The sequence below is a fragment of the Drosophila kikkawai genome, chromosome 2R (genome assembly GCF_030179895.1).
Source record: "Drosophila kikkawai strain 14028-0561.14 chromosome 2R, DkikHiC1v2, whole genome shotgun sequence".
Taxonomy (NCBI): Eukaryota; Metazoa; Arthropoda; class Insecta; order Diptera; family Drosophilidae; genus Drosophila; species Drosophila kikkawai.
This window is the reverse complement of record NC_091729.1, coordinates 17,877,031-17,892,104: the sequence shown is the minus strand read 5'-3', so window position 1 is coordinate 17,892,104 and position 15,074 is coordinate 17,877,031. Positions and strand designations below refer to the sequence as shown.

Here is a 15,074-nt window from a genome sequence, read left to right as displayed (position 1 = left end):
AACTGCTGCCGGCCGGGTAATTACCGCCTAAAAAGCTGGCCATAAAGTGTTGGGGCTTGGCCGGAATATGGGAATATCGGAATATTGGCGGTAACCAATGAGTTGTCTATATGCCGCCTCGACAATACAGCTCGCTCGATTAAAATCGGTGTTAAAATTTATGCAACCAAGTTTTTTTGCGATTTCCATCGGCAACAACAGCGGCAACAAGTTTAGCTAGATTACTTTTAAGCCATTTTCGGCGGCTGTTCATGTGTGTAATTGTGGCTAAACAAGCAATTTATTGGCGCGGCTTCTTTAGACCCAATTGGAAATGTTCACTGAACCAAGGCAAGCAACAGAAATTGGTTTTTCAATTTTTAAATATTTTATTTATTTATTTAATAGGTTCATCTTAGTAGTTATAGTTTGCTTAAGTCCATTTATTTAATTGTATTTGCCGGCTTTTCCATTTTCCACCGGGTCCCCGTTCGGGCATCCAAATAAGGCAGCCGAAAATGTATCTGTATCTGACCGAACCGTCGATACTTGCGCCGTTTGCATGGGGGCTTTATTAATAGAAATAAATCAAGTTTTGTGCACAGACATCAATTAGCCGCGGCCACAGCAGCCAGCGAAGTCCCGAGCCGGCTTCCTACACTCTGGCGTCAGATACAAATGTATCTGTATCTGCACATGCTTGTAGCTGCCGCGGCTGCTGCTGGTTGGTGTTGGCCCGGTCGTGTAACAGCCGGCACATATGTTAATAATTTGCAAAATGCATTTGTCTGGCGATAACACGCAGGTGATATGGCACCGCACCGCACCGGCACCTGAGCCGCGCCTTCGGACCAATCCCTTGGTTCCGCTGGCGCCTGGACTTTTGCTAGCAATTAGCGCTCTCGAATTCGACTTTATCGAGGCTTATGAAGCTATCAGGCCGAGGATACGACCCTGTCATAAGTCAGACCTGAAACCGGAGCCCCAAATGGGAACCAATCAATGGGTAGAAGCTGCCTCCATTAGATAAAAACGCAGCGAGCCATAGATAAAGCCTTAAACGCGGCGATGCATTCCCTCGATAAAGGGGCCAATTCATAATTCAGAAAAATTCTTTATTTTTCTCTTTTTTCCCTCCGTTTTTTTATTGGAAGGCAACATTGTCGCGCAGGCGTAACTCGAAACCAGAAGGGACATACTCAGGCCATGCTCGTAAATCGCCAGCGGGAGGCAGGGGAGCAAGAACGAGATTTCTGGTTTTTATTTCATCGCCCAGAGACTGGCAGAGGTTGGGCATATTTTTTAATTTATATTTCGTTAATTTTTATATGAAGAGTTGACATCCCCAGACGCACCGCCGTTCTGGCCCGATATCTCTGCGCTCGTCGTCATCAGCCGTCGCCCTGGTCTTGTGCTCTTGGTCTTGATCTTTTTGGCCGTTATCGCCCATTTAGGCAACGCCGCTGGGAGTTCAGGCTCTCCAGTCCAACTCCCATTCCAATTCCAATTCGGGCCCCGTCTCCGGGTCCAACTCCCATTATGATAAATCATTTTTGTTTTTATTTCTTGACATGTTTCCCTGCTCTCAAGTCAACCAACCTTATCGCTGCGGCTGTGAGTTCTACCGGAAAAAGTGGTATGTGATTTTAGTCTTTTAAAATGTATAAATAAATAAATTAGTTAAGGAAAACCTTAATATTCAATATCTATTATCGATGTTTTTTGATCCTGCAACCTTCTCAATTCAGACAAATAAAAATATGACACCACATCGATGTAGATGAGATACACTAATAATATATTCTTCAGTTAGTTTAAGTCAAGAAATTATATAAAATATATACTTACAAAAGGGCAGGAGGTATATGAAAACAAACTCAGTTTCAATGCCATACATAAGGGCTATCAGTAAGTAGAAGAGTTCCACAGACACCGGAATGATCTGGGAGAATAGAAATACGATAATAAACGCACAGTGCCTCTAAGGAGAAGGTGTTATATATTTTGTTCATTTGTAGTTGAATATATAGCTACCATAAGGGTGCCCAAGATCAGCGACAAGGAAACTAAGGTCATTGATAAAAAGCATACTCCCAGCACCCAGAAGCCCGTAGCATTCTTCCTGTAACTGGATTTTCCTCTACTATCTATATACTTCACCTGAACACTGTTATCGATTTCGTACAACATAAGAAATGCCAGGGCGGTGTAATACAACATCAACCAGAAACCACCTATAATACAATTCATACGCAGGTTACAGCAACCCCCCTCCATGATCAAAATATAATTTATTTACTAAAATTGTGACAACTAAAGGTAAGATATATAGTTATAAACAAAAGCCGATTTCTCGTGCTGATAATTATTGTTTTCGCGAAATTAAATTAGGTTACAAGTGCCAGGCCAAATACGCTGAGCCTGCCGGGTAAGTAAGGTAAGCAAACATTTAGGAATTCGCTTTTAACTGGCTTATGATTCATGCGGTGAATCGACCACTGGAATCGCATTCGAGACATTTTAAAGACCGAACCGAAACCTGAAACAAAAACCAACTGATAGCATCGCTCGGCCAAGCGAAATGCCATAAAAAAGATCAGGGCAACTCCTTCTGCGCGGAAAAAAATTAAGAAATTCATAAGTTTCGCTGAAAGATTTTATGTGTCTCTGTGGCAAAGAGCTGCAGGCAGAGTCCAGATGCAGATGAAGATCAGGATCGGGATTGTTAAGGCGGAAGAGCTATAAAATATATCGTAAGACCCAAAATCGAAGGGGTATGGGATAGACAAATCTGTGGCCCCCGCAAAGCCGCCTGACACATCGCTAATGTGACACTAAACTGATGTAATAAAAAATCCGCTTATCGCGCCAACAAAGCCGGCCCAAAGCAGGCCCAAATATAAACTAAATACCCCTAACAATATGAAATTTCATACTGACTGACAGGTCAGCCCACGAGCACAAAGACTCGGCACACACTGAATAGAAATTAAATCGAATTTCAAATCCAAGGCTTCAATGGGCAGCAGACGAAGTCGTCGTCGTCGTCGAGTGACTTTGATATTCTGCTGTCAGGTGTCTAATTCGAATGTCAATGTCGCTGCCGACCTGCTTCTCCCAAGAACCCGGCCTTCTCGTATGGTAAAAAAAACGCACAGCCAAAGAAGAGGGAAAAAAATGAAATTAAATTATTATGGCAGAGCAATATTTTTGTAATTTCTCTCCGATCACAACGAGGAGGTGCGGCGGGAAACGAGTTTCGATCACAGCACTCGGAGCACTCCGGGACTCGATTCGGCCATCGATCAAATTCGAGTGCCCGTACTTCAATTATGCGTAATTTAAAAGAAATTAATGTCGTGCAAGAAATTACTTTTCGGCCTTTGGTTTTTGGGTTTCTCTTCGCTGCGTTGCGCCTTTTTTTCCATGATTTTTTCTTAGTTTTTGGTAAAAACAACATTTAAGAGCGGCGGACGCGCAAAATGTATAACTGCGCTCTTGTACGGGCCGCATAATGATAATGTTTATAGTATTGGCATTAAATGCCGGACGCGCCCAAAAAAGCACAAATTGGAAAGGAAAAAATTACTTCTTTTAGGCAGAGGATAAAGCCCCGAAAATTCCTCAATTACTTTTGATACCACCGAGGTGCTTTTTGATGTATTCAGGTATTTGGAAAGGTTTTTTTTTGGTTATAAATAAGAAAATAATATGAAAATATGCGTAGAATATTGTATTGATAGAGTTTTATAACTATAGAGTATCTTTTTCCATCGATATGCAAGTTTGAGATACTTTTAACCCACTTAAAGTTGACAGAACTCAATTTGTCAGTCAAACACTGTGTAACTTTCCCGGGACAACTTTGATTAATATGTTTAGGGATTCGGAAATCACATGTCCTGCAAAACGGTACATAAATTTATGAAAAATCTTTATCCCAAAATCAGTTTTGGGAATCAGAGAAGAGCCACATGGCCCTCAGCACTTTTCTCACTCACATGCTCATCTCATATCTCAATCTGGCCATTCCTCATCCTGGTGGCCAATTCCAACGCTATACTTCTTGGCTTAGTCCCCAAAAAAAAAAAAAGGCGAAAGGAAAACAACCGGCAGAGTATAACCCTCAATTATGATATATATTTTATGAGAGCACTTGAGGAACCAACTGCGAGGGAGCCTTTGTGTCGGAGGATATCGTTGTTCCACCTCCTTGAGGGCCAACCCACACGGGGTATAACAATAAAATAAAGTGCAGTTAACACATGACTTGGCGCAAATAGTGTCACATTTTGATAAATGACACTCGTTTGTCAAGCGGCCACCACAGCCACTCACTGCGGGCTTCGATATACTGGAAGCGAGTGCAAAGACCTCCACTGCCTCTGCCAAAAAATTACCCCCCAAAAAGAGCGTTTAAGCCAAAAATGTCTTGTCAAGTCGGGTCTCGTCAGTCGATGGGCAAAGGCGAAGGTGTTCGCTCGAAGCTCCAGAGTCCGAAGTGAATTACACGCCCCGATCTTGACGGATGGGGCCAGAAAGAGGCCTCGACCGCAGGACAGCTTTATTATGTCTTAATTCGTACTCTTGGCGATTTAGGACCAGGAACACACTCAAAAAAGAGTGGCCATGAAGCTTAATCTATAAAGAAAGTAAAATTTAAAACTGAATTATTCTAAACTTAAAAGTAAGTAGAATATAGAATATAAACCATTTAAGTTTGCCTTTACATGTCATAACTTTTCTCTTAGTATTTAATTATTCTTAAAATTGTTTCTTTTAGTGCAAAGCCAAGCCCAAAGATTCCACGAGTGGGTCAACTTTCGTTTCGGGGCGTGTTGGTCGTGTTGCAGCGTCCGGAGCTGTTAAAAAATTGAATTAAATTTGCCGAACGCGCAAATTAATTTCCGCATAATGCGTGGGGCAAGCAGCCTTTGCTTGTAATTTCTTAATATCGAAATCGACACACACACACACACTGCACCCAGCTGAAAAGCTGAAAAGTTTGGGCCATCGGCCGCTTTTCATTAGGTGGTCTTTTCTCTGGGGGCGCGGCTGCATTGCCAAAACTTTATTTACAGCTAGAACCAGGTACCAGCTCGGGCTCGCGGAGATGATCATCATCATCCGCCGGCTGAGTTCCTGGGTAGGTGTAGCCATGAAGTTCGCGCTTGCAGGCCAAAGTGAAAGAACAAGTTTTGTGCAATAACAATTACAAACACTTAAGCGAGAGCCAACTTTGTTGCCGTTGCCTTGGCTTTTGGGCGTGGTTGATTTGTCGAAAAGGCGTGCTGTAGGCCAAGACGTCCTCTTTTTCGGACGCGAAAAGTGCCGATGGTTCCCAAAACGGCACGAGATACTCATGAATTCGTCTCGGCTCTAGAGTATTTATATATTTTACCATCTCAGATTAGTTCAAAAAGAATTTCTTTCATAAATAAGAAGCATAGATAATTTTTAGAACGGAAAACCAAAGGCTTTTTATAACCATAGTTTATCTTATTTTGGAATAAAAACTGAATTGATGAATAAGGTAACCAAAAGCTTAAAAAATCGTTATTATTTCCTAGCAAATCACTTATCTTCCGGCAGAGTATCCCCGCCTCGGTGTCATAATCCCCGTTTCCCAGCAGTTACCAATTCGAAAGTGGCACAAACTAATGCAGTAGGCACAGCAGCAGCAGCACACACAATGCACACACACCATTTGATGGTTAATAAATTTAAACATTAGTCCCTGGGACTTGGCTACAACCTGCTGGCTGGCTGGCTGGCTGGCTGGCTGGCTGGCATTGTCATTGTCACCGGCGTTGCGTATACGCAACGTGTTAAAAATAAACTGTTGTAAAATTGATCGCAACTAATCCAGCGTTTCATGATAAATTATGACTTAAATCAGCTTTTGTCACATTTTCAACTCATCCTTAAGGGAACTGTGCCACAGGTTCAATTCAGTTTAAGGTGTTGGAAATTACCCGGCTCCCAGAAAAGGTGTTAGCAGCAAACAAAAGATTTGGTATGGAAATAAAACACTTGCTGAATGGAAAATGGAAAACAGTAGTCGGGTTAACCAGGGACCAGAGACTGGTTATGCTGAGCAATAAAAAAGCTTTAAAATCTATTTATAATCTTATATTTAATATAAAATTAAGCTTCTATTTTCATATAGATCACTTATTTTTCTCAGTGCCTTGCTTGCCCATTCACAAAAAGCTCAACGTCTTCTCTTAAGCTCACAAAATGATGCATTTTCCCTATGCAACAGTCAGGCGGCAACGACATAATTTAGACTTTTCGCCCTGGCAGGCACAATCAGCCCACCTCTCCGCTCCTCACCTAGTTTTCCCCCCCTCCAAGAAAAGGCCGAAAGAAAATGCCCCTACCACCGGCACTCCCGTGTCGCATTGTCTGGTGAATTAAGTGCAAACATTAGCAGCAAACAAAGCCCAGCCACGACGATGATGATGATGCTGGAGAGGAATGGAAATGGAAATGGAGATGCTAAGATGCTAAGATGCTGATGAAGACGACGTCGTTGGGCGGTGCTGATAATACCCCATGGACTTTACACCTAGGCAAATGGAACGTGATAAAGCTTTTTCTCTCTGCGCTCAACTCCGCTCGTGCAAATGATTATCAATCATTTTGGGATTAAAATTCCTTGTGGTGTTTTGTCACACATTTTGTTGTTTCTACCGGGAGACCGAGATATACTTAGCACATGCATATAGGTGTATTTGTGTACCTGGGGAGGGGCGGTTGCATCCAGGCTATGTGGCATTGTGTTTCGGATCGGAGCATCATCAATATAAACTGCGATGGTATTTAGCATAAAAAAGTCTTTCTCTGCCACAGCAACAAACGGCCCTCAAATGCTGCAGGTGTCCCAGCTACAAATCTCTCCCGAGAAAAGCTAGAGTACAAGCTGCAGATACAGATACGGATACAGATACATGGAGAAAAGTAATTGTTGTTTGATATGAAAATCCTGAAATAAAACTTTATAATCCTTTTGCAATCCAGACAAAAATTCGTTCTTAATTTGGAAATATCAAATATATATTTTCTAATCATGTAACTCCCATCTAATTTCGCTTTATTTCTCCGAGTGTAACTGCAGATGTGAACACAGATACGGATAGGAAAGATACACCTACAGCAACAGGGTTAAAAGTGTTGCCTGACAATATTTCCTCGCAGCTCGATCTGTTTGCCGTTTGCCTTTGTTAGGTTTTTGTTTCTGTTTCAGTTTCAGTCGAAGTTGATGTTGAAGCTGAAGTTTCTGTGTGTTTTTTTTTCTGTCTGTCGAACGATTCTCACGTTTGTTCCTCCTGACAAGTGGATTTAGCGGCATTGATGTATGAGTTTCGAGATAGTTTCCTCGGCTGCATGTGCTTAAAGTTGAGTGATGCTGCTAATGGCGGGTAATTAATATTGTAACGGGCCCGTCATTCTCCCAGCTATAGTATTCCAGAGCAGATTTTGCCGGCTAAACGGTCTGGTGACCCAAGGCAAAATGGCGGAACGTTGCAGCGCGTTGGCGTTTTGACTTAATCCGTATCGTAAATTGAACGGCCCACAGAATATCATAAATTCGGCCGATAAGTAAGCCCCGTCTAATGCCCAAGCTGAGCTCTAAGCTCTGGAGCTGTAAGCTCTGCCATGAACGATTTCATAACCAATTATTGTACAGATTTATGGGGAGCCTTTTCGCGGATTCATGTCAAGGCGCGAGCAATTAAAGCGGCTAATAAATAGGAATAGAAATCGGAATAGGAATTGGAATTGGAGTGCGAGTGCGAGTGCGAGTTCTATTTCCATACCTTGCCGCAGTACTTCAGGTAGCAGGACCCCGAAACGGGCCCAGGGAGTGGGTAGCCATAAAAACTGTCATGATTTACAGTTCGCACTCTTTACGATGCCCAGTTCAGTTGAGTTTGCCGGCGGTCTCTAGTCGGCGGCGACTCTATATTGGAATTATATGGAATTTAACTAAGCGGGAAATATTTAAACATATTTCTACTCTTTTTATTTGCCCCGTCAGCTCTTCGCCAGCTCGGCTTTGTTTTATGTGGCTGACTTTTATGGCCCAAGAGCATTTCCTTTGCCAGCGAACGGTGGCAAAATGGCCATTAAAGAACTCTGTTTCTGTTTCTGTTACTGTTTCTGTTTCTGTTTGTGATTCTGATTCCGATTCTGTTTGAACTTGGCTTAGACAACAATGGTAGCTCCGTGAGCCGTTTGATGGACCGACCTTACGTAATTAAAATCATTTATTGGCATATTTAAAGCTTGATTTCGTCTCGTCCCACGTAATCCCCATAAAAAGCCAGCATTTAGGCATAGTGAGCATAAAACATTTTCCATTTCCCCCCGCTCTTCTCCTATCATTTTCACTTAAAATTCACACTTGATACACGAAGCGAGCATTTATCATTTCGCTGGGATCTGGGATCTGCGTTGCCTTTCCAGAGTTTTCCCTGGCGAAGAGGCCCGTTTTCGCATCTTTTGATTTATTTCAAGTGCTCCATCGTTGTCGTCGGGCTTTTATTTGTACGGCAACCTAAATATTGAGATACAGATCTGCGGTCAGTGTCAACTGGCGGGGAGTGCGTGGAGTTCCTTTGCCTCATTAGACGAGTGCTCGTAAAAACTAAGCGTATCTCGGCCAGCTTGGCAGTTCTCACGGATACGTGGATACGCTGGAGAGATGTCACCGATATGCGGGAATAATAGTTTTCCCTGGACGTGCTACGGTAAAAGAAGATTGAGCTTTAATTTAGGTAATTCTACGTTTAAGTGGGATTACGAAATGGCCAATGCGCGATGAGAAAGACCAACAATTTATTTTAGATACAATTTAAAAATTTGCTTAGAAATTCAACTGAAATTATTCCGGACCTGACTGCTTGGAGAAATCCCAAGTAACCAGCATATCGTTCCAGGAAATGGCGCCGAACTTGGAGCAAGTACTACCCTATCTACAGTCCACCTTCTCTGAAGATTCCATTATATTATATCCACTCGCGTCGTGGCCAGAATGCCAATGAGCCAAACCACCAGATCGGAGCTTGAGTCATCCAAATACAGATACCTTTGAGTATATAATGACAATTGCTCATTTTGGAGACCCCAAAATGCACCGTTAGCTGGGGGAATCGCTTCGGTTTAAGGTGCCTCAGCCCTGCCGTGGCTTTTATCAATTGTTCAATTGTCGGACGCGAAGCCAAAGTATGACAAAGTGGGCAACATTAACGCTTTGTATGCATCAAAAGACATGTGGAAAACCCGAAAAAATTATGACAATTTCATTCGAAGAACCACTTCGTCAATGTCAGCCCCAAGATCCCGAACTCTTGTCTGGCTTACCTGTAGCTCTCCTACCTCTGTTGGCGGCAGCAAGTTCTTAAGCGACTTGTCGTGTTAACCGCCTGGAAATGTAACAAAAAGCCCACAGCTGTCCGCGTAGTAACTAGAAAACGTGTAAAACTATGGTCGCAGCCCGAAAATGCCTAATTGGTTACTCCCTGCTTCTGGGAATTGGCCCTAAAACGTAACTAACTTTGCCCGGACATGGCCAGAATTTACATGTTATGCAACATTAGAGCGAAACTTAAGTACGGCCAATTGTGTGTGTGTGTGTGGTCCGAGAGGTCAGCCCTCGGCGAATCAATATGTGGGCTTACTTGGCCCAAAAGAGACCTCGAAGACCAAGCTCTGGCGACACTATAGTTTGCTTAAGACGACTTAGGGAAACACTTGTGTACTTCTTAGTGGACTTAGCAAGCTCAATGAAGCCAGAGAATAGCAGACAGTGGGCTGGGAAGGCAAAAAACCTCAGGCAAAATTGGGTTTTAAAAAGGAAAGCTTAGAGGCTAAGAAACTTTTACTTGTTTAGCCAGAAAACCCATTTATATATATTTTATTTTAAAGTGAACAATGTAATATTTTTCTTTACAATTTAATCGATCACTGAGCCACAGTGCGGCTGTGATACAACTTGTCACTTTTGTTTGTCCGTCGACCGCCTTTTTGGTAACGATTCGGGCCAAGACCCTGCTGGTCCAGCTGGCTTAACCCCCGTAAGCCACAGACCGAATGTTTGTTTGCTTGTGCGACTATCAAACTGTCAGAAATTATGACATTTGAAATTTCACGTAACCGGACAAGAAAGTTGAGGCCGAGCAAGGCCCAAGCCCGAGTGTTTCGAGTGTCAGGTCTTGATGCTCCGCTGCTGTGTGCTGTTACCCCGAAATACTCAAATACTCGTATACTCTTGTACTCCGGTACATACGAAATTTTCAATTACAGTTCGTGCCAAAACGCGAGAGATCAAATTCAGCGCCCGGCTTACATGCATGTCTGTCCGCTTGTCTATCAAAAAAATGTATCTGGAAAAGAGCTACCGCAACGTCAGCAGACGAACATATTTAAATCGTTGAGCATGAATGGTGTTGCCCCTCATATTGCACTGAAAAAAGCAAAAAACACTTAAGTACATATATATATAGCAAGCAGCTTTCGGGGCTCAGACACACGCGCCAAAAAATTTGTTTTTCGCTAAGAAATCTGTGGAGCTCCGGGGTCTGCAATTTCTGCGACTGTCAATGAATGGGACGCGATTGCTTGTTTTTGTCATCGCCCAACGGTGTCTACAATTGGTGAGCATGCAAAATGAGAATAAATAAGAAATACAGATGGATGGATTCAGCCGGGGGAACCTGAGACATGAGAGCCGAGCAGAAATACAATTTCCGAAAAGTTGATTTGGCGTCAAAACATTTTTATTTTATTTTTGTCATTTAATTGAAATTTAATGATAAGGCACTTATTTATATGCAAAGCCAGCAGCAGCAGCGGCAGTCGAAAAGTCGAGGCATATGGATTTCGTAGAGCTGTTTGCAAATGACTCAACATGAAGTTCCTAAGAAACTCTGGGCCCCGATGAGTAATGTCCTCCAAAGGCAATTGTTCGAATTTAAATGCGATTTACGTGATACTCACGTCGGGATTTATATATGTATATATTGTGGCAGTTAAAAAACTACAAAGTATTCCAGAGAATTTGTATCTCAGTATTTTTGTATTTTCTATTAATAAAAACAGTTTAAAATTCCTACTAGATTTATATTCACTCGACCTTCTCCCAAGTCGTAGCGCAATCACTGGTCGCCTTTGCCCACTTCCGTTGCCTGATTTGCCCACTTTTGAAATCTGATATCCACCAATTTTTCACGTCAATGTGAAATTTTGCGCTTTTGAAGCAGCTTGCGCGTGCTTTTTCTAGCTAGGAGGAGGTGTTCTCTTTTTGGCATTTTTTGGCCCCAGCAAAAACCACCCAAGAAAGCAAGAAAAAAACCAGAAAAAAAAGCTGTTAACTAGGCAGAAAGCGAAACACTTCAGCGGCTTCCAAGAGGCGAGGGAAGCTGACAAAGCAATTTGCAGGCGAGAAAGGTGATTTTCAAATTGGTTCATTGTGCCCGCCGGGGCCTGTGCGTAGCCTTATTGAAATCGAATTGAATTGAACGGAATGGAATTGATTTATTTGTTTGTTTGCGTGAAATTTGCATATAAGTGCGATATAATTGATTAGAAAGTGTGCGTACTGAGAGGAGCCTCCCGATCGCTGCCATGGATGATGGGGCCGGGCCACGCACTTTCGCTGGAAAGGCAAATGCGGGCACCGCCTGTAACCGCTTTGGATGTGCATATTTTCCCAAGAATTTCCCTGGCGGCCCCCGGGACAGCAAATTGCTATTGAAGATGATGGGGGAAAAACTTGAAGTGAAATAAAAGCGGACGGGCCTAGAAGCATAGCTGTCAGTCCAGTCGACCGACCGTCCGAGCGACCCAGCCAGCGACCGGGTACTCGAAATAATTTTCGTAGAAATGTTTCAACAAAAGGAAAACGCCGAGCAGAACAAAACTTTCCTCCATTTCATCTCTCGGCACCACGCAAAGTTCTGTTCTGCTTGGTTCCTTTTGTTTAAAGGCCGAGAGGGGGGGCGACGAAAAAAAAAAAATGGGGAAAAACTGTTTGGCCCGCCGAGTAGGCCAGTTTTCGACACTTGCCCAAGTGTGAACGGCTCGTTCTTGGCGATCAAAGGGGATCGAGGGGCTGCGGCGGCGGCGGCGGCTGCTCCTCTGACAGACAGCCAGTCTGTCTGGGCCGGCCAACAATTTGTTTTTCCCCCACTTACACTTTAACCTTTTCTCCATTTCCATTCCCATTTCCATTCCGAGTCTGGGCGGCATAATTTCGGCAACTGTGTAAAGTGGAAAGCGACTTGTCACTTGCCTTTCTTATGAAATACGTCAGCCGAGAGCAGCGCACAGGCCGTCGAATGAGCGTAGAAGTAGGAAAGACTTCAAGTGGTTTGTCAGCAACATTTCAAACAAAGCGTCGGCGATGCAGCCAGCACTAGCAAGAGCAACACGCGGCACAGCAGCAACATCAGCACACCAGCAACACCAACTCGCAACAGCAACAGTAACAACAGCTCTCGTGTGTGTCAGCATCCCAGATACACTGGTCGATATTGTAGCTTTCTGGTGAATTTTATGAAATTTATAATCTCAAGAAACACTGTGTAAGTGTGCTTTAAATTTGTGTGTAATAGCTGCAACATTTTTTTATTATAAAAAATATATATAACACCACAATTTCTTACAACAAATCCCTTTAGTTTTCTTCTCAGTGCAGAAGGAGAGACGAAACTTGTTTGCATCCTCTAACGACGCCGTGCATTTCGTTCGCACTCACACTCAGCCTCGGCATCAGCCTCCAACTCAGTCGCATTTGTCAGCCATTGAGGAGCCGTTACCACTGCCCCTAGAGCGCTTTCCCCCGGGAGCGGAGCACCATGTGGCATATAGAACACTTCGACATTTCAGATGGCAGGCATGAGGCTTGGAGCATGCAGATGGGATGCAGTGGGAGCCAAGGCAAGATCCAACAAGCTCGTAAAGCACAATGAATGCTGGATGGGATTTGCAGAGACAAAGCTTTGAAATCGCGAAGGGGACTGCATAATAAGTCTGGCAAATCCTGAGGTGGAAAATCTCGTTAAATATATGTATGCCACTGAAACTATATAAGCCAAGGGAATTTGGGAAATACTTGGAAATCTACACATTGCCAGGAGAAAAGCCAGGAGGTTTAACCTCATGTATCGAGCTTTGATTGAGAATCTGTATTTTCAAACTAATATAGAACACTTTCATTAAGCCACCAACACAGAATCTACTAAATGATTTGAAAAGGACAAGTCAGGAATTAAATTATAACCACGATAAGGTTACTTAGTCTATTCAATATTAAAGCCAATTATCTTTTACGAACTGAAAGTAAACACAATGAGACCTCCCCATCCGCTCGCCGATTAATTGCAACTCTTTTGATTTCCTTTTGTGTTTTCCTAAACTTTTCAGTTGTTTTCCCTCAGATTGCAGCTCAATATCGAGGAGTCGAAGAGCACGATTTCTTAATTAAAAGTTGGCATTGTCTAATGAAATGGAAAGCGAGACGGTGGCGGGGACTCGGGCTGCGTTGGGTTGGGCCTGGCTGCTCTGGGTGGCTTCCCCCAAATGGGGTGGCCTTTAGTCCGTCTAGACAGAGTTAAACTTTCCCCCAATATCACTCAGCATCAGCACCACTACTGGGTGGGGTGGTAGCTGCTAGTAGCTGGTGGCTCTTGGAGGAGAACTTGGTGATATTTATTTTTACAACCGGACATGCTGCAAACTTTTTACTGGCTGCGACGGCGGCTACGTGCGAAAGTGAAACGCTTAAAAAGGCATCGAATGTCTTTATTATGCCGGCAGAGCCAATCAGCCGAAGACGGAGGAGAATCGAAAACTGCAGCAGGAGGAGCGCAGCAACATGGCTTGTCATCAAATTTTATTGTTATTTAAATGACGAGACGACGGGGGCAGAGCGCGGCAGCAGTTCTCTCCTTCATGCAAAGTCTACACTTTTTTTCGCCTTCTCCGCTGCATTGTTGCCAATATGCGGCGCATGCCTTGCCCGTATAAAGCCGGGCCAAGACCAGCAGAGCCACTGCCACTTTGTATATAGCCAGGCTACAGCTACAGCTACAGCTACTCGTATACGGCTCCTCGCACATGCATATATATTTATTGCGCCTCGTTTCAGTCAATGGTGACACTTGCTGCATTTTAAATGGCCCCGGTTGCAGCAGGGGCAGCCCGGAGAATGCAGAAGGTGCCTGGCAACACATTCCGCAGAACCTGAGGAAGTCTGAGCCAGAGCCAGAGCCAGAGTCTGAGCCCGAGTCTGCTGCCCCAACACGTTTCGCGGCCATCATTTTGCGCAGTTTTGTCCATTAAAATCATCAAAATGTACGACGCTGGGGTTTATGTTTATGAAAAATTTGTCGCAAAAGTTGATTTTATGCTTTGTTTTGAGTGCCAAGAAAGCCTAGTGCCACATAAAAGCCTTCAAAGAGGCAGCATTGGTACTTGAAGGTAAATTACTTTCCACTTTGAATTAAATATTATTTAAACGCAGCTGTCTTGAACTTTAAATAGAAACTAAACAAAAAGTGGCAAGGTTCTTGAAAGCAATGAAAGCAACTACTTTATAAGCACGTATTTAGCTTACATTTAAAATAAAAGTACTAACAAAAAACTGCAGCTGAGCAAGTATATTTTTGTTGTATAATTTCACAGTCTTGAGCTGTCAGCAATGTTTAGGCAAATATATGCAATCACAGCCAAAGTGGCAATCAAATCAGAATTAGCAACGCATTCAAAATGTTTAAATGTCGAAAATGAACCAATTTTCGGCTACGAAAAGAGCAAATCAAACAGAAATCAGCCCCAGAGGCAAAAAGATAGCCAAGAGAGTAGGGAGAGGGGGCAGCTGAGGTGGAAAAGAGGTAACGCAAAGGCAAATGCGGTAATTATTTTTTAATGTAACAAAATAATATCTGGCCAAAACGATCAAGTCACGCAAGTTGCGGCCGAGACCGAGTCCAGAGGAAATTAACATGAGAATAAATAAGAAATTTTCAGCGGTCTGGGCCAAAATCGAAACCGAATCCGCAGCACGAAAGTGGCCTAAACCTGCAGCA

The 15,074-nt window shown here is 43.3% G+C and overlaps 1 protein-coding gene across 2 annotated transcripts; it reads right to left on the bottom strand.

The window, feature by feature from the left end:
* Positions 1 to 1,117: 1,117 nt before the first annotated feature.
* Positions 1,118 to 2,298, bottom strand: LOC108082138 (uncharacterized). Of its 2 annotated transcripts, XM_041777011.2 has the most exons (4): positions 2,014 to 2,298; positions 1,828 to 1,960; positions 1,671 to 1,769; positions 1,118 to 1,600 (listed from the first exon to the last, which is right to left on the bottom strand). In XM_041777011.2, the coding sequence occupies exons 1-3, from the start codon at positions 2,254 to 2,256 to the stop codon at positions 1,672 to 1,674; spliced, it is 474 nt and encodes a 157-aa protein (XP_041632945.1). In that variant the 5' UTR covers positions 2,257 to 2,298; the 3' UTR covers positions 1,118 to 1,600; position 1,671. The 2 variants fall into 2 exon arrangements, with proteins under 2 accessions (XP_041632945.1, XP_017032930.1); XM_017177441.3 differs by having other exon boundaries at positions 1,118 to 1,769.
* Between the last annotated feature and the right edge of the window lie 12,776 nt (positions 2,299 to 15,074).